At 40.8% G+C, this 18,784-nt stretch overlaps 1 protein-coding gene and 1 non-coding gene across 2 annotated transcripts in view; both read left to right on the top strand.

Annotated features, from left to right (window-relative positions):
- The window catches only part of LOC133852469 (DExH-box ATP-dependent RNA helicase DExH5, mitochondrial), a 39,004-nt gene that overhangs the window by 13,424 nt on the left and 6,796 nt on the right, over positions 1–18,784 (top strand). Inside the window, exons 5-14 of the mRNA XM_062289237.1 lie at positions 479–574; positions 3,310–3,498; positions 3,627–3,786; positions 3,867–3,997; positions 5,611–5,778; positions 5,871–6,143; positions 6,492–6,686; positions 9,284–9,487; positions 9,667–9,736; positions 9,849–9,997. Coding sequence (XP_062145221.1) covers positions 479–574; positions 3,310–3,498; positions 3,627–3,786; positions 3,867–3,997; positions 5,611–5,778; positions 5,871–6,143; positions 6,492–6,686; positions 9,284–9,487; positions 9,667–9,736; positions 9,849–9,997 — 1,635 coding nt within the window. The remainder of the gene's footprint in view (positions 1–478; positions 575–3,309; positions 3,499–3,626; positions 3,787–3,866; positions 3,998–5,610; positions 5,779–5,870; positions 6,144–6,491; positions 6,687–9,283; positions 9,488–9,666; positions 9,737–9,848; positions 9,998–18,784) is intronic.
- LOC133858956 (5S ribosomal RNA) lies at positions 10,334–10,452 on the top strand. Its single transcript, XR_009898629.1, has one exon. It is a non-coding gene; the product is annotated as a 5S ribosomal RNA (ribosomal RNA).

The raw sequence follows: 18,784 nt of genomic DNA, 5'->3' as shown, positions 1-18,784 counted from the left end.
GCCTAGATCGGTGATAGAGATGTTGGGGAGTTGGAGGGGGCAAAAGGACAACCGGGTGATGGTGCCAATTTGGAGAATGGCTCCATTGTGTTTGATGTGGTGTCTCTGGAAGGAACAGAATGCACGCAGTTTTGAAGATTGTGAGACTGGTTCGCTTAATTTGAAGAAGTTGGTGATACAAATCTTGTTTAGGTGGAGAGTGACGCTACATTCTATGTCTGATTGTTCTTTTTTCTGATTTTTTAGATTTGTGTTCTTCGTTCTTTTTGGTTTAGGGGTATCATGTATACATCCTTTGCATTTTGGGTTGCGCCCCTCTGCGCTTTTTTGGAAATATATATATATATATATACCAATTATTTTTTTTAATATTTTTATTTTATTTTATCTTTTTCAGATTTTGAATCATGCTATTGTTTTAATTGTCTGGAATATAGCTGAATGAGCTATTGTGATATATATTACCTATTTTGTACAGGAATCTCCTGAAGGTAGAAAAATGCTGGAATTTCGTAGGAGTCTCCCAGCTTATAAAGAAAAGGATACGTTGCTGACAACTATTGCACGAAATCAGGTTTGTCAGATTTTGTTTTTGTTGAATAGTTGCATGACTCCCAACATTTTGTAGATTTCTTCAACATGAAGTTGCAGGTAAAAGACTATTGTAGGGATCAGCAAGGGTCTTGACGGTTAACAATTTGATATTCTCTTGATTTTTTTTGGAGAAAAATGCTTTCTTGCCTAAATGATATTATATTACCACAGCCACCCTTCAAGTAAAATTCTTTCTTTCCTGCTATCAACAGGATAAATGCTTGTACTAGATGGTTTTTTTTATAATTTAGTGCCAGCATGTGGAGAGGACAAAATTGATACTGATTAAGTTATTTTTCCACTTCAATGAATAATAAATAACCTTTTAATTTAATTGTCCTTATTCATGAATTACAATTTCCACTCGTTGTTTGGGTGAAGAGCTCCAACCCAATATCTAGTTGCTAATCTCCTTTTCTTGTTTGATTTGAGTTATCATCACCTTGATATCTTTCTAGCTCTTACCTCAATTTGGTCCCAATATCTCGAGGGGAATATTGTGAGGGTGGTTCTAATCAACGATCAACAATTGAACTGCTTGAAATGGGGCATAACATGCACCCATTTCATGCACCAACCTGAAATCTGGTTTCTTAATGTTTGTTTTTTCCAATTTTTTTTCCCTATGAATCGTACCATATGCGTGGGTGTTCTTGGGGCTGGAACGAATGCCTTTCTAGCCCCCCACTTACCTTGATTTGATTTCTTATTAGATTCTTCTGTTCTGCATGTGCAAGGCCTGCAGTTGGTTAAGTTTTATTAGAGGGGTTGATATGTGAGGGGATATGCTTGTATGCTTGATATACATCTTTGGCATACGTCTTACCAGTTTAATCTTTTAGAACTGATCAGCCTCGACAGATCTTGAGCATGTCACTTCGGTTAGGTGTGGAGCTAAATATGGATTTATGTATTAGTTGTGTTTCTCCACCCAGGAATTTGTGCATCTGTGTATGCATTGGCCCTTGTGAATGGTTATATAACTTGTTCTGAAGGAAGATATGACTTACTTGGGTTTGCCTTTGGGGGCTTCTTACAAGTCCACTTCTATTTGGAATGGTGTTATTGAAAAAATGGAAAGGAGGTTGGCGGGTTGGAAGCGGATGTATTTGTCAAAGGGTGCCTGGTTGACTCTTATTAATAGTACGCTCTCCAATATTTCTACATATTACTTATCTCTGTTTCCTATTCCAGTGAGGGTGGCTAATCGTCTTGATAAAATTCAAAAGGATTTTCTTTGGGGTGGCATTGGTGACGAAGCCAAATTTCATCTAGTGAATTGGAACAAGATTTGTACTCCTTTGCATGCAGGTGGATTGGGAGCTCACAACTTCATCCAGTTCAATAGAGCACTCTTGGGTAAGTGGTTGTAGAGATATGGTAGGAAGAGAGAGGCTTTATGGCGATCAGTGATTGATGCCAAATTTGAGAGTTTAAAGGGTGGGTGGTGCTCAAAAGAGGTTTCGGGTTATTTTGGAGTGGGTGTATGGAAACATATAAGGAGGGGATGGGAGAAATTTCGCAATTTTGTTCGTTTTGAAGTGGGGAATGGATCAAATATTAGTTTTTGGCATGATTGGTGGCGTGGGGATAGTTCCTTGAAGCAATGTTTTCCAGCTCTTTTTAGTATAGAAAGGAACAAAGATGCAATGGTGGCGGATAATTTGGTTGTTCATAATGGTGTAATTCAGTGGAATGTTCTCTTTACGCGACAAATCCAGGATTGGGAGATGGATATGGTCATTTCTTTCTTCGATCGACTTTACTCCATTTCGGCTCGACATGGAGAGGGTGACAAGTTAGTGTGGAATCCCTCTAAAAAAAGGTTTATTTGAGGTGAGATCCTTCTACGAAGAGCTTATTAGGAAAGATGGCCCATCTTTTCCCTAGAAGAATATTTGGCGTGTTAAGGCTCCAACAAGGGTGGCTTTCTTCGTATGGTCAGCGGCTTTGGGTAAAATATTGACGCATGATAACTTGTGTAAGAGGAATGTTATAGTGATTGAGTGGTGTTGTTTATGTAAGAAGAGTGGGGAGTCTGTTGATCACTTGTTGCTTCACTGTGAAGTCGCCCGGGATTTTTGGAACATACTTATTTTATTTCGGGTAGTGTGGGTTATGCCACGAACGGTGTTGGAGTTGTTGAAAAGTTGGGGGGCGGCGATTAGGTGTGGTCATGCTAAAGAGGCTTGGCGGTTAGCTCCTCTGTGCTTGTTGTGGTGTATTTGGAGGGAGCGGAATGCGCGGCTGTTTGAAGATGTAAAGACATCTATGGTGGAGTTACGGAAGCAGTTGCTCAATACGTTATATATTTGGATAGCTCCCCATCATAGTTTGAGTGTTTTTACTTATGTAGACTTTTTAAATTTATTCTCTGTTCGTCCCTTTTAGGGGTTTTCTTGTATACTTCCCGTGTATAAGGGTTGCGCCCCTCTGCGCGTTTTTTTTATAAATTGCAATTACTTATCAAAAAAAAAAAAAAAATTATTTCCTTAGATAACTTCATAACTGTGGTATACTATGACACTAGTCCTGCTAAATATTTCATAGAGATATTGATATACTGTTATTTCGTGCAACTACTTATAGTGCACATGAAGACTGCTCAAAAGGGTGGTTTGGTTATTATATCAGATAAAATTCCAAGCTTCAATACGAAGTAGTATTTAAGGTTATTGTGTTGTTTTATAACGGGTACAATTTTCTATTATACAGGTTGTTATTGTCTCAGGTGAAACTGGCTGTGGCAAGACCACTCAAATTCCCCAATTCATCTTAGAATCAGAGATAGAATATGTTCATGGAGCTGTTTGTAACATTATCTGTACCCAGCCAAGACGAATATCTGCTATGTCTGTTTCTGAAAGAGTTGCTTCGGAGAGAGGGGAGAAATTGGGTGAACATGTGAGTTTCTGTTTCAAATAAAATTTCCTCAGAATACCTCCCAACTATTTGCGTTATTAAACCTTTTCTCTTCTCCCTTTTAATGTGAAATTCATTTCGTGTTCTTATTTTCTTTACTTCGTTCAAAGGTTGGATATAAAGTTCGGTTGGAAGGTATGAAAGGGAGGGATACCCGCCTTCTCTTTTGCACCACTGGTATCTTGTTGAGACGATTGCTAGTTGATAGAAACTTGAAAGGCGTAACTCATGTTATTGTGGATGAGATTCATGAGCGCGGAATGAATGAAGGTAAAATCTGGACTTGGTTGAGGCTTTGATTTTAAAACAATGTGGCATGGTTTCTAACTGTGATACACGTTTGATGGCAGATTTTTTGCTTATCGTCCTAAGAGATCTCCTTCCTCGCCGGCCAGAACTTAGGCTAATTCTGATGAGTGCAACCCTCGACGCAGAGCTTTTCTCGTCCTACTTTGGTGGGGCTCAGATAATTCACATCCCGGTATGTTAAAATTCCAGCATCAATGCCATTTCCTTCTGCTGTGAATCTAATCCCTTGTTTCCATGATTGATTATTGATGGTTTTGGATGTACATATTGCCACCCTTGTTTCTTTAATGTCAGTTGTTATACCTACCTTTTATTTTACTTTAATTAATGTCTATTGCCTGTACTATCATTCATCTTTATGCATCTAGTCTTCATTAGAGTAAGTAATTACGTTTGTTTTTCTCCGTAAGCCACATTAGGTACTGATTGGTGGAATCAATCTTCTAATTATATGCATGCAGATTATCCATTTTAATTTATTTGCATGACCTATCTTTGCTTCTAAAAGTCACATTTTATGATTTGCTTACCCTCCTGCGGCATTATGTTTGGCTAGCCTTTTTCTTGGTTGAGTTGGTTTCATTTTTAACTTTTTATGACTGTGTAGAATTATAATAACTGAATGTAGTGGTCAGGTCAGGTCCAGGGGAATATTTCATATATAGTTTGAGAATAGCATGCTTGTTTGGATGTGCCCATTTTATGATGCAGTCTGAGTCTTGAGTAAAGGATTTGGTTCATACATTTTTTAAAAGAGATCTTACTGGTTGTGCATGTAAGATTTGTAGTCTATCTGCCATAAATATTTCTGGCCACCTTTTGCATCATCTGCTGCTGTGATACTTTTGAAGTGGTGGAGGTTGGTCGGCATTCAGCAATCCAGTATCTGTTGAGGAGAAATCCTTTATTGTGAGGACTTTCATTTTCTTCCTTGAGAAAAATTATTTACAATAACAATAATAATAATTACCCTTGATAAGTAAGTAGTGAATTTTATAAAAAGCGTAAAGGCGCCCCTAAGCATACATGAAGTATACAAAAGGACACTAAAACAGGAAAGAGAGGGGAAGGGGAAAAAACACCCGAAAAACCCAAACAGAAGGAAACCTAAAAAACCCCTAAACTTATCAAAAAAAAAAATTACCCTTGTGTTTCTGCCCATGTTGCTTTAAAAAGAGATTAGTTTAGATTTGCTGAAGAAACACTTGGTGGAATCTATTTTGATCTTTCATTGGAGCTGAGTGGTGTGTCTAGTGGATTTGGACCTGTTTTCTCACATGTTTCATGAAATATAAGCTTTTGAAAGTGTCAAAGTTGTTACCATAAGAACCACATAAATTTTTTGACACGGTTAATATTGTGATAATGGAATGCACGTTCTAGTGATGTTATTTGTACTTTTGTGTATGTATGCATATACGTGTAATGTGTAATTACTCTGATATATTGGGTGATATTCATTTCCTTATACATTTTATGGGGATGTGTCTTCTTGCATAAGGGTGTTACATGGCTATTAACACCAATCAACCTTGTTACATCTGGGCATTAATAGAATTTAGGATGTAATTCTAGTATTCTATACTTTTAGGGGGTGTTGGCAGACCATAGGCCTGAGCCAGGCACAAGTTCTGTAATTAGTATACGTTTTTAACTATCTGGTAAACACCAAATTATTTCATTTTGTTTCCTGGTCAAATCTATTTCATCCTGTGGATGTTGATGATTTTAGTGTGATTTGGGTCTCAGATCTCTCTCTCTTTTCCGTCTTTCTTTCTAATTTAGGGTTTTACATACCCGGTTCGGACTCATTTCCTGGAGAATATTGTGGAAATGACGGATTACAGATTAACCCCGTACAACCAGATTGATGATTATGGTCAAGAAAAGATGTGGAAAATGAGCAAACATGCACCAAGAAAGAGGAAGAGCCAAATTGCTTCCGTTGTTGAGGTATGCAAAATTTTGTTGGCTACTAGTGCTTGATATGTCTTTTGTTTTTGTTTTTCTTATTTTAATTTCCCTTCGGGAAAATGTGTTATCAGGACGCTCTCAGAGCAGCCGATTTTAAGGAGTATAGCCCCCAGACTCGTGAATCTTTGTCATGTTGGAATCCTGATTGTATTGGTTTTAATCTCATAGAGTATCTTTTATGCAAAATATGTGAAAATGAGAGGCCAGGTGCTATCCTAGTTTTTATGACTGGCTGGGATGACATAAGTTCTCTGAAAGATAAGTTGCAAGCACATCCTTTCTTAGGAGATCCAAGCCGAGTTTTGTTGCTAGCATGCCATGGGTCTATGGCCAGTTCAGAGCAGGTAAGCTTGTAATTTGTAAATTTTACATTCTATTGTTAGATAGATTGACCTAGTTTGTTTAGGTTTGCGATTTCAAAATTTGCGATTTAAAAACGCAGATATGCGTTTGGTAAAATCGCAGTTTAGCCTTTAAATCCGTGCGTTTTTTAAGAAGCACCTCCTTGCGATTTGCAAAACACAGATTTTCCTTTGTTTTCAAATCGCAATTTTTTAAAAACGCACTTCCAAACGATATGATTTGGTTTAAAATCGTACTTTGTCTTCGAAATCGCAATGCTAAATGCACTCTTATATTGTGTTTTTGCTGCGTCTCTTATTGCTAATTTAATTTATTTGGAATGCATGCAGAGGTTAATATTTGATGAGACTGACGACGGAGTGAGGAAAATAGTGCTTGCTACTAATATAGCTGAGACAAGTATTACTATTAATGATGTTGTGTTTGTTATTGACTGTGGAAAGGCTAAAGAGACATCTTATGACGCACTGAATAACACTCCTTGTTTGCTTCCGTCCTGGATTTCCAAGGTTTCTGCTCAACAGGTAAGGTTACGTTCTGGCTGAAAGTTTGATCCTCAAGACGGAGATTAGTAGGGTTGGCACTAAATTAGTTTTCTTTGATAAACCTCTGAAGTTGTTCACTAATGTTTGATTCTGTTAGTTATGATTCTTTTTTTCGCATTGTCCACTTTCTGTGAAGTTTTCTTTGTTTTGAAAGGACTTGTAGCAGGCTAGTCCTAAATGGCATTATACTTTGTTATTATAGGGTTAGAGCCAATAAGCGTTCCTTCTGACTAGATATAGAAAGTACAGTTCGGCATTTTTGTGAATTTTCATGCCCAGGGTTCATGACTAGCATAAATTTTTACCTAAATCCTTATGAGGTTGAACCTGAAAAATTTATATTTCATTTAAGGGCATTTCCTGGAATAGAGATGGAAAATAGTGTTTACAAGCTGAATTGCACGTTTGTTGGACTCTGGTATGTATGTAGGTGTCTGATTGGCATGATTTATCATGCTTTAGAACACCGGGATGCACCGGAATTGTAAAATTCTGTTGGTTATCATTATATGAAAGATGGATTAACAGGGAGTGTCCAGGTGAATAACTCTCATTTCTTTAACACTTGCTCAATATGGGAACTGGAATCTCTTGACCCTTTTCTTAATTTGTTATATTCCTCGAAAGCCCATCCGGGGGAGGCAAATAGAATGTTGTGGACCTCAACTAGCAATCATCTTTGAAGTGAAGAGCTATTGTAAATCTTTGCAGTCTGAATAGCCTTGCTTCGTTCCTCTAGAAAAGTGTTTGGAAGGTTAAGGCCCCACCCCACATGGCTTTCTTTACATGGACAATAGCTTTGCATAGAAGGCACCCTTTTTCTCTCTCTATTTTTTAGAGAGAGAAGCTCTCCACCCTTTTTTCAAAATCCTCTGCTTCCCCCTCCCTCTCTCTCCTCCTGTGGCTGTTCCAGGGGTGGAGGGAAGAGCTTTGTCTCTTCCCCTCTTTCCTCCTCCCTTTCTCTTATCCTCTTTCCTCACGTCTTCTCTTTCCCTCTGCCTCTCTGGGTTCTTAGGGTTTATCTTTTTCATGGGTGTAGTTCTCGGGGGTTGGGTCTTCTCCGACTCGTTCCGGTCTCTTCCGTCGACGCCGTTTCCGTTGTTGGCCGCTGCGCTGTCGTGCGTGGGTTTTGGTTCTTTTGCATCATGGGTTGTAGATCTACTATGTTTGGGTCCTCCTACTAGTGCACGTGCTTCACCGGAGGTTTTGCCGTCATGGTTCGGCTTTTCCCGTCATTGGCGCTGCTGCGGGTGGACGTGGCCGAGGGAGTTTTTTGAAGTTTGGGAGTTAGATCTACGGTGTTGGGGACCTCTTCGCCGCGCACGCGCCCCTTCGATGGCTTTCCAGCAGATTCCGCGACGTCCGACAATTTTTCTTGCTGGTTCAGCGCCGCGCCGGAGATAGTAGCGCCACGCGCTGGCGTGGGTGGCGTCACGCGCCACCGACTGTAGTTTTTTCTTTTTCTTGGCTGTAGCTGTTGCTTTTCTTTTGTATTTGGGGTTTGATTTGTATTTTGGGTTTACTTTTCAGATGTAATTCGGGCTTTTTTGTATTTTTGGGTTTGTATTTCTGTTGGGTTTGGGTGCTTTTGGGTAGATTTGGGTAAATGTTGGGGGGCTTTGGGTTTCTTGTGGTTCTGGGTGCTGCATGTGGGTTTTAGGGTTGGTTCTTATGGGTTTGTTTGGGTTTTTCTTTTTATGAGTTAGCTTTGGTTGTTTCTGTGTATACTCTCAGTGTACTTAGGGACGCCTTATGCTTATATATAAAGTTTTCTTATAAAAAAAAAATCCTCACGGTTGATAATGTTAGAAGGCCGTTTACTCTTGTAAACTGGTGTTGTCTTTGCAAAAAGAATGAGGAGACCATAAATCACATTCTCCTTCATTGTGAGTACATTTGTGATCTATGGCACTTGGTTTTAACTTGTTTGGAGTTTTGTGGGCTATTGCCGAGTAACATCTTAGAGCTGCTTCATTATTGGAAGACTAAAGGGTGCGGTTATCCCAAAGAGGTTATTTGGAATGTTATTCCTGCATTCCTTATGTGGAGCATTTGGATAGGAAAGAATTGGCATCTCTTTGAAGATTGCAAGTCCAACGTGCTTTGTTTAAAATCCTCGTTTTTGATATCTCTCTTGGATTGGATTGTAATCCTTGTTCCAAATTTCTCTTCTTTCAGTCTTTTAGATCTTGTTTTTCCTTTTTAGATTTTAGAAGCTTGTAGAGTATTTGTCTCTCCTTTATACTTTTCGTGTACGAGGGTTTTGTCTTTTTCTTTCAATAAATTATTGTTCATAAAAAGTATGGGAACATACAAGTTCCATAGTCCCCCGTTAACATCTATTCGGCATGCTATGAGAAATGGATCACTTTTAGTGTTTATAGAATGTTTGCTTCTTGTGTGTAAGTGTGTATCTGATTTGATGTGGATGCCTTGAGTTTGGATTTTGCTTAGTTTGTTGTTGAAGGGGCCTTATATGAACTATGGAATTTTGTCCTACTTACTACCTGTTGAATTTTTGGACTGTTAAGTTTGATTAAATACATTATGTTTGTCTGTGCTCATATATGTGGTAGAGAAGAGGAAGAGCTGGCCGCGTTCGACCTGGAGAATGTTACCATCTCTATCCTAGATGTGTATATGACGCTTTTGCAGACTATCAATTGCCAGAAATTTTAAGGACACCTTTGCAGTCTCTCTGTCTGCAAATAAAGAGTTTGAAACTTGGAAGTATTTCTGAGTTCTTATCTAGGGCTTTGCAGTCACCAGAATTACTAGCGGTAATGGTCACTTTTTATTTTTTCTTTTGAATCTTAATATATTGTACTTAGAGGGGTTGATTTGTTTTCCTTTCGGTGCAATTATTTGAGGCATCTTCTGTCATCTTCCTTTCATGCATGTGAGTTATTTGCATGTTTACTACATTTCACATTTTAGTTTGATTGGTATTTGTTTGTAGGTTCAAAATGCAATTGAATATCTCAAAATTATTGGCGCCCTTGATGAGAATGAAAATCTGACAGTCTTGGGTGGGTAGAGAAATTTGATTTTTACCTCTCCATTTGAATTTTTCTACTTCCAGTCTTATACAATATTTAATTTCAAGAACAATCAGCCTCATTCTGTTTTTGTCACTGACAGGACGCTATTTGACTATGCTTCCAATGGAACCAAAACTTGGAAAGATGCTCATCTTGGGGGCTATCTTCAATTGCCTGGATCCAGTATTGACTATTGTTGCTGGCCTCAGTGTCAGAGATCCTTTCTTAACACCATTTGACAAGAAGGATGTAAGTCAACTTTCATCACATGCCTTTTGTTTACTGGTAGGATCAGAAACAAAAAATTGACTTATTTTTCGGTTTTTTTTTTTTTTTTTTTAATTGATTCCCTATTTGTATTCACAAAGAGCACACTTGGTAGCAATATTTGGAGAAGTACTACTATATATGTATGTATGCATTATACATGTATAGTTATTTAAACACACACACACACACACAGACAAATATGCATATATAGATGTTGTAAGGCCATATCAGATCAGCCCTCCCAGGACCTTTCTTGGTGAAGCAACACTAATGGCCTTTATACTCTATTGGTGAAGAGTAAGTTTGTTCACCAGAGGGTGTGATCATACTAGCACTGATGCATCGGATCCCATCAGAACTCCGCAGTTAAGCGTACTTGGGCGAGAGTAGTACTAGGATGGGTGACCTCTTGGTAAGTCCTCGTGTTGCACCCCTTGTTTACTTATCAAAAAAAGTAAGTTTGTTCACCAGAGAGAGGGAGGGAGGGAATATATGTGAAAGGCTATGCTGAAGTTACAATTAAGCTGCTATCTACCAGGAAGAATAGAAAATTCACAATCCAGCTAACAGCAACCAGCACAGGAGCATCATCAAAAAATTAAAGCTAAAAAAGAAAAATAAAAAAGAGAAAAAACAAAAAGATCAATCCCTGTCCAACAACATGGTGTGGGAGATCCTTTGGGATTTGGGTGTCTCTCATGGGTTTTGGGTTTGTTTGGTGTTTTTTTTGGGATGGTTCGGGGTTTCTGGTGGGTCTTGGGGGAGTTTGTTGGTTTGGGGTGCTTTTGAGGCTGGTTTGGGTGTTCGACGGGGGATTCATTGTTTTTTGGGTTTTGGGTTTCTCGTGGGTTTTGCTCGGGTCGGGTTGGTGTTGAGGCTTTTGTTTCTTGTATACTCCGTGTGTACTAGGGGTGTCTTACACTGTTATTTTTAAAATCTGCACTTATAAAAAAAAAAAAAAAATGAAATGTCTGGAGTTTCGAATTTAGAGAGATATTGAGAGAGATCTAGAATTCTTGCAATTTCCTGGATTCATGGAGCACGCTAGAATCAAATGCTGCTGGTTACTAATTCCTTCATCACCTTTACTAAGCAAAGATACTGGATTCATTTTGTCTTCCAAAGGAGTCGACTTGGTGTCTTTATTGCATGTGGGGAAACATGTTAGTGGGGGTGAAGACTTGGAAAATCATAGCTAATTTTCCACAAGGAAGTCAATACTAGATTGGAGAAAGGAATGCTAGATTGAAGAACTTGATGGTAAATTTGGGCATGGGAATGCATTTCAGGTTTCTGAAAATGCTCCTTACTAGAGATCAATATCTTGGGAAGTACAAACATTGTAGTGCATGCAGTAAAAATAGCCATTATCCAGTTAGGTCTTGCCTAAGCAGGGTTTCACCATTCCACCTTTCAACATTTTTGCATGAACTGGTTGCTCTCAAGAATCAAATATGTGCCTTAGTGCTTGAGAACCTGAGATTTTTACTACTGCCCCCAATAATTGCACTTAATGTAGTGGTGCAACACGAGGACTTCTTAGGACGTCATCCATCCTGATTTTGCTCTTGCCTTAGCACTCTTAACTAACAAGTTTTGTCAGGTCTTATTAGACATTGTGATGTAGGACAAGATTTCCATTTTGTTCCCAAGATGCCCTTATTACCGAGAGGGTCCAATGTGACATCGGAATTATGGCCAAACGTGCTTATTCACGAACAATTGTGTCGTTGGCATCAAGTGGACATGAGGAAAGCTATTTGCCGACACTGGAAGTACAAAAGGAAAAAGATGCCGAGGCCGAGATACCTCGAGGTTGAGACCGAAAGAGCGAATCGAGGCCTAGTTGACTTAAAGTTGCTGAGGCCCAGATATGGAATTTTCCGAGTCGACTTAAAGTTGCCAAGACTGAGACATGGAATTTCCCGAGTCGACTCAAAGATTCCAAGGCCGAGACGGAAATATCCTTCTAAGGCCGAAACGACCAAAAGATCCCGAGGTCGAGACGATTAGAATATTCCGAGATGGAAATAATATGCCAAGGGCGAGATGAGTAGAATATCCCGAATATCTTAATTAAGAAGATTGCTGAATAATAAAGATCCCTATATTGACGTTGCGAAAGATCTTCTGAGTTGTCAACTGCCACCAAGAGGGCTGATGTAGGACAACCCGAAGAGGCGCCTCAGAGCATTAATTGTATTATCTCGGACAGTAAAAGTGTTAACGCCACTTTTATTGCCTTAATTCCGAAGAAGTCTGGGGCTGTGGATCTAAAGGACTTTCGTCCTATCAGTCTTGTTAGTGGTGTGTACAAGATCATTGCAAAAGTCCTTGCAAATAGACTTAAAAAGGTGGTGGAGAAGATTATATCATCCCCTCAAAATGCTTTTGTGAAAGGCAGGCAAATTCTTGATTCAGTTCTTATTGCCAATGAGTGCTTGGATAGTCGAATCAAATCCGGCGAACCAGGGTTACTTTGTAAGTTGGATGTTGAGAAGGCCTACGACCACGTTAACTGGGATTTCTTACTGTATATGTTGAGAAGATGTGGCTTTGGGGAGAGATGGTGCTCCTGGATAGCGCACTGTATATCTACGGTGCGATTCTCTGTGCTGGTGAATGGCTCTCCAACTGGTTTTTTCAGTAGCTCTCGTGGCCTTAGACAGGGTGACCCACTGTCACCACTATTGTATGGAGGCTCTTAGTAAGTTCTTCTTCGCTACTGTTCAAAAGGGCTACCTTTCGGGGTTCTCTGTGGGTTCTGGCAACAGCGAAGCTATTAACATTTCTCACCTATTGTTCGCAGACGATACTTTAGTCTTTTGTGGGGCTAATTCTGATCATCTTCATTATCTTCGTATGCTTCTTATTTCTTTTGAAGCTGTGTCAGGATTGAAGATTAATCTGGCCAAATCTGTTATGGTTCCTGTGGGTGAGGTGGATAATATGGACGGTCTGGCTAACATATTGGGCTGTGGAGTGTCCTCTCTTCCTATAAAGTATCTTGGTCTTCCGTTGGGAGCTCCTTTCAAGGCTAAGTCTTGTTGGGATGAAGTTGTAGGGAAGATTGAGAGGCGGTTGGCTAGCTGGAAGCGGTTGTATTTGTCGAAGGGGGGTAGGGTTACCCTTATAAAGAGTACTCTCTCCAACCTTCCTACATATTTTCTCTCTCTATTCCCTATTCCCTCTAGTGTTGCTAGTCGCATTGAGAAGCTGCATCGTGACTTTTTGTGGGGTGGCATAGGCGACGAATTCAAATACCACTTGGTCAGTTGGTCCAAGGTTTGTCATCCTACTTCTGAAGGTGGTTTGGGCATACGAAACTTGAGAATTTTCAACAAGGCGCTGTTAGGGAAGTGGTTGTGGCGTTATGCTTATGAGAGAGAAGCTCTGTGGAAATCCGTGGTGGATGCGAAGTATGGCTCTACTAGGGCTGGTTGGTGTTCCTTAGATCCCCTTGGGTCTCACGGTGTGGGGAGTTGGAAGAACATTAGGAAGGGGTGGAGCTTGTTTTGTAGATATACCATACTTATCTTGGGCAATGGGTCGAGGATTCGTTTTTGGGATGATGTTTGGTGTGGAGAGATGTCCCTCAAGGAAGCCTTTCCAGTTCTATATGATATAGCTTGTGTCAAGGATTCTTTGGTAGAAGACCATTTGGTAGTGGTAAGTGGTTCCTATCAGTGGGATGTCAGATTTTTCCGTGATGTTCACGATTGGGAGGTGGACGTTATGGCTTCCTTTTTCTCCTTACTGTATTCATCCAAGGTGGCTCAAGATGGGGGGGACCGGCTTTGGTGGACCCTCTCTCGCAAAGGGTCTTTTGATGTTAGATCATTCTATAAGGCTCTTGCCTGCAAAGAAGCTTCTTTTTTCCCCTGGAAAAGTATTTGGCGGACCAAGGCACCATTGAAAGTGGCCTTCTTCGCTTGGACGGCAGCGTTAGGGAAAATCCTCACCTTGGACAATCTCAGAAAGAAGCGTGTAATTGTGATTGATAGATGCTGCATGTGTAAAATGACCGGGGAGACTGTGGATCATCTTCTCCTTCATTGCGAGGTTGCACGCGCTCTTTGGTACGTCATCCTTAGCCGGTTCGGTCTGTATTGGGTGATGCCTTCTCGGGTGATAGACTTATTTGCATGTTGGTGGTCGGGGGGACGATCCCGTAGTGCGGTCGTGTGGAAGATGGCTCCTTGTTGTCTTATGTGGTGCTTGTGGTCGGAACGCAACGATAGACAGTTTGAGGACAAAGAAAGAACCATAGAGGAGCTCATTTCCTTTTTTCTTCATTCTTTGTACTCCTGGACGGCTGCGTATTTAGCACCTCTAGAGATTAGTTATAACGATTTCCTTGTATTGCTTTCTTCTTCTTCTTCTTCTTAATTGTCTCTCTTGTATACCCCCTGTATACTTGATTGCGCTTTGCGTTTTTCTAATAAAATTCTCTTCTTACTTATCAAAAAAAAATTATCTCGGACAGTATCCGAGAAGGGGATTTTGGATCGGCGAAAATCTGAGAGGAGTTAAAAACTGCCTCGGTTAATTTCTAAGACCCATCTCGGATCCACTCAGTAAATGACCGAGCCACATCTCGGTCTTACTCGGCAAATAACCGAGACTCCTCGTGGTGAAAATAAACCGAAGACTGTCAGGGACAATTGGCGTATGAGTGGATTTCCTGGAGGAACGGCCAAGCAGATTTCCTGGGATTTTTGTGTGGAAATCTTGGAAGAGTTGTTGACTTCCATATTTTAATTTTTGATAATTATCTGGTCGTACTTTTCCTAAATCATGGGATTACCTTGTTCATCAAATCTCCTCTCATTAAGTCGGTTCCTTTGTTCGTCTTCCCTCCTCTGCCGACTGTGAAGACGCCGTCGCCGGCGACTTTGCCTCCGGCGTCGACTGGGCTTCTACGTGGGACAGAACTCTCCAACCCTTCTGTTCCTTCACATTCAGGGGATTCTGCGTTGGGGAAGAAGGTTCGTTCCTTCCCTTCCCCCTTGATGCCTAGTCGACCATTTCAGCAATACTTCTGGAGGGCTAGGGAGCTCAGGGCAGGGCGTTCAGTGGTTTGGAATGATGGGCTTCTGGCTGACTCTTTGGAAGCCTCAAAGCTGTCCGCAGAACCTGTCCTTCTTAAGGTTACGGGTGGAGAGGCTTGTGCGAAAAAGAAGACAAAATTTCCAGCAAAAAAGGGTCTGTTTAGGAAGGGTTTTCTTAATCTTCCCCCGAGTGTTCCTGTCCCTCCCGTTGTGCTGCGGGAGGTCAAGAAGGTCGGGGTGGTACGACCTTCCTCTCCTTCGAGTGGCTGCTTCTCCCCTTGCTCCATTGAAAGAACTGGATTCTTCGGTTTTGATCACAACGGAGAGATTGTGGATTGGGAGGAGGAGGAAGATGACTTTTGGGATGGATCGCCATTGGATTGGGCATTGGAAGGGGCTTTTGGGGAGGAGGCCTTGGCAATTAGGGAAGCCATGGAAGAAGTTTTCAGCGGGAGAAGATGATGGCGCGCCAAAAGTCTAAAGGGAAAAGGGAGCTACTAAATTTGCATAGCTCAATCGATTATGGTGATGCTAAAGTTCCTTCTAGGAGTAGGAAAGGCAAGGCACACATGATGTAGGTTTGTGTGCTTTGGTGGGTGGGTGGTGGGTTTTTTTGTTCTTAGTTGGTTTTTTAGTCTGGGGTTTTTCTTCGTTTTCGAGGGGTTCGGGTTTTGTTGGTTCTATTGGGTTTTAGCGGGTTAGCTTTGGTTGTTTCTATGTATACTTCTTGTGTACTTAGGGGCGCCTTACGCTTTCTTTAATAAAGTATTCTTACCTATCAAAAAAAAAAAAAAAAAAATCTTTTACTATTATTTGATTCCTTTGCAAGCCACTAGGGCTTCACTATAAATAGAGATGCTATGTAAGAGGGAGTATCATTGATTTTTGATAATTGAAACTTGGGTTTTTTCCCTTATTATCAACTTGCGAGTTGATCGGTAGAAGACAGAAGACCTTCCGATCATGGTCGAGGTGGGTGCCGTCGGAAGATATGGAGAATCACGCCCGCCACCTCGTGATCAAGCTACCGAGACAATTGAAGATTGGCCTCCATGGTTTGATCCATCTACCGAGCCAAGCAAAGATTGGCCACCATGACTTGATCCATCTACCTAGCCAATTGAAGAGTGTCCACCATTTCGGGAACAACATGTACAGTGGATACAAATCGCTAAGGTGATGGAGACGCTTGGCAATTATCTGTTCGAGAATCAACTCTCGGAGGAACACCCATGCTGTCAAGAAAACTCGAGGACGAGTTTTATGTTAGAAGGGGTGCCTAATGTAGGACAAGATTTCCATCTTGTTCCCGAGATGCCCTTATTACCAAGAGGGTCCGACGTAACATCGGAATTATGGCCAAACGGGCTTATTCACGGACAATTGTGTCGTTGGCATCGAGTGGACATGAGGAAAGCTATTTGCCGACACCGGAAGTACAAAAGGAAAAAGATGCCGAGGCCGAGACCGAAAGAGCATTCCGAGGCCTAGTTGACTTAAAGTTGCCGAGGCCCAGATATGGAATTTTCCAAGTCGACTTAAAGTTGCCGAGATTGAGACATGGAATTTTCTGAGTCAACTCAAAGATTCCGAGGCCGAGGTATGTCGAGGCCGAGACGGAAATATCCTTCCTAGGCCGAGACGACCAAAAGATCCCGAGGTCGAGACGATTAGAATATTCCGAGATGGAAATAATATGCCGAGGGTGAGATGAGCAGAATATCCCGAATATCTTAATTAAGAAGATTGCCGAATAATAAGGATCCCTACATTAACATAGTGCAAGCGTAGGGATAAACAGTGAAAGAGAAACTTCGTTCTCAAACACAAGACGATCAACTCGCAAGTTGATAATAAGGGAAAAAAAACCCAAGTTTCAATTATAAAAAATCAATGATCCTCCTCCTTACATAGCATCCCTATTTATAGTGAAGCCCTAGTGGCTTGTAAAGGAATAAAATAATAGTAAAAGATATCATCAAATCCTCCTTAATGAGATGAGATTTGATGGACAAGGTAATCCCATGATTTAAGGAAAAGTACGACCAGATAATTATCAAAAATTAAAATATGGAAGTCAACAACTCTTACATGATTTCCGCACAAAAATCCCAAGAAATCTGCTTGGCCGTTCCTCCAGGAAATCCGCTCGTACGCCAACTGTCCCTAACAGTCTTCGGTTTATTTTCGCCACGAGGAGTCTCGGTTATTGGCCGAGTAAGACCGAGATGTGGCTCGGTCATTTACTGAGTGGATTCGAGATGGGTCTCGGATATTAACCGAGGCAGTTTTTAACTCATCTCGAATATTTGCCGATCCAAAATCCCCTTCTCGAACAATAGTTGATCGTCTTGTGTTTGAGAACGAAGTTTCTCTTTCACTGTTTATCCCTACGCTTGCGCTACGTCATATTGTAAAACTTAGAAAGAATTCTGCTTATAGGCTGTAGCTTGACAACCATAACCATTGTTTGGTAATCTGTTTAAGAAAAGTGTGAATCAATTTCTTCTTTAATGTGGTAATTCCTTCAAGATGGAAGGGATAATTGAGGCAGTTTTTTCATCTTATCTTTTGACCTCATCTGAGCCAAATGACCCTATATTTTTCCAATAACTAGGACTATAAGAGCACCATCCCTATGTCCTCTCTGGGGTAACTTTGGAATCTTCTTTGAAGGCAACATTTATTTGGAGTTCTATTAAATAAGATTTGAGATATGTTGGCTTCTGACCTAGTTTCTGCACCATGATTCTCTAGGATGGGAAGAATGATGAATTCAAATGCCTTTTGGTGGCCTGGGAGAATGTTTTCTTTTATATTCCAAGAGGATCCATTGATGAGGAGGAGAGCACCTGGCTAGAAAGAGCTTTTGAGGAGAAGGAGGTGTGGGATGTTATCAAGGAATTGAATGGAGATAAGGCGCCGGGCCCTGACGGATTCATTGCGGCTTTCTTCCAAAAGTGTTGGGGTTTTTTAAAAACTGACATTATGGATGTTTTTGCAGAATTTCATGCTCGAGGTAAGCTTGAAAAGAGTCTGAATGCTACTTTTGTCACTTTGATTCCCAAGAAGACTGGTGCCATGGATGTGAGAGATTTTCGCCCTATTAGCTTGGTTGGGGGGATTTACAAGATTGTTTCAAAGGTTCTTGCAAACAGATTTAAGTCCGTTGTGGGCAAGATTATCTCCAACACTCAGAATGCGTTTATTGGTGGTCGACAAATATTAGACTTTGTGCTGATTGCAAATGAATGTGTGGATAGTCATATTCGATCGGGGGAACCTGGACTTCTGTGTAAGCTGGATTTGGAGAAGGCTTATGATCATGTGAACTAGGACTTCTTGTTTTATTTGTTGCAGAGATGTGGTTTGGGGGAAAAGTGGAGGAAGTGGATGCGTTTTTGTATTTCTACGGTGAGATTTTCTATTCTTGTAAATGGAACCCCAGCCGGTTTTTTTAGTAGCTCTCGTGGGTTGCGACAAGGAGATCCTCTTTCTCTGTTGTTTGTGGTGGTTATGGAGGCTTTGAGTCGGATGTTGACTGCCGCTTTGGATCAGGGTAATTTGACTGGGTTCTCAGTGGGCTCCAGGGATTCCGAGGCCGTAGTTGTGAATCACCTGCTGTTTGCGGATGACACTTTGATCTTTTGTGGTGCTCAAGAAGAACAGATTCGACATCTGAGATGTATTTTCTTATGCTTTGAGGCAGTTTCTG

The sequence above is a fragment of the Alnus glutinosa genome, chromosome 1, assembly GCF_958979055.1.
Source record: "Alnus glutinosa chromosome 1, dhAlnGlut1.1, whole genome shotgun sequence".
Lineage (NCBI taxonomy): Eukaryota > Viridiplantae > Streptophyta > Magnoliopsida > Fagales > Betulaceae > Alnus > Alnus glutinosa.
Note: the sequence above shows the minus strand (reverse complement) of the source record. Positions and strands in the feature narration are given on the sequence as shown.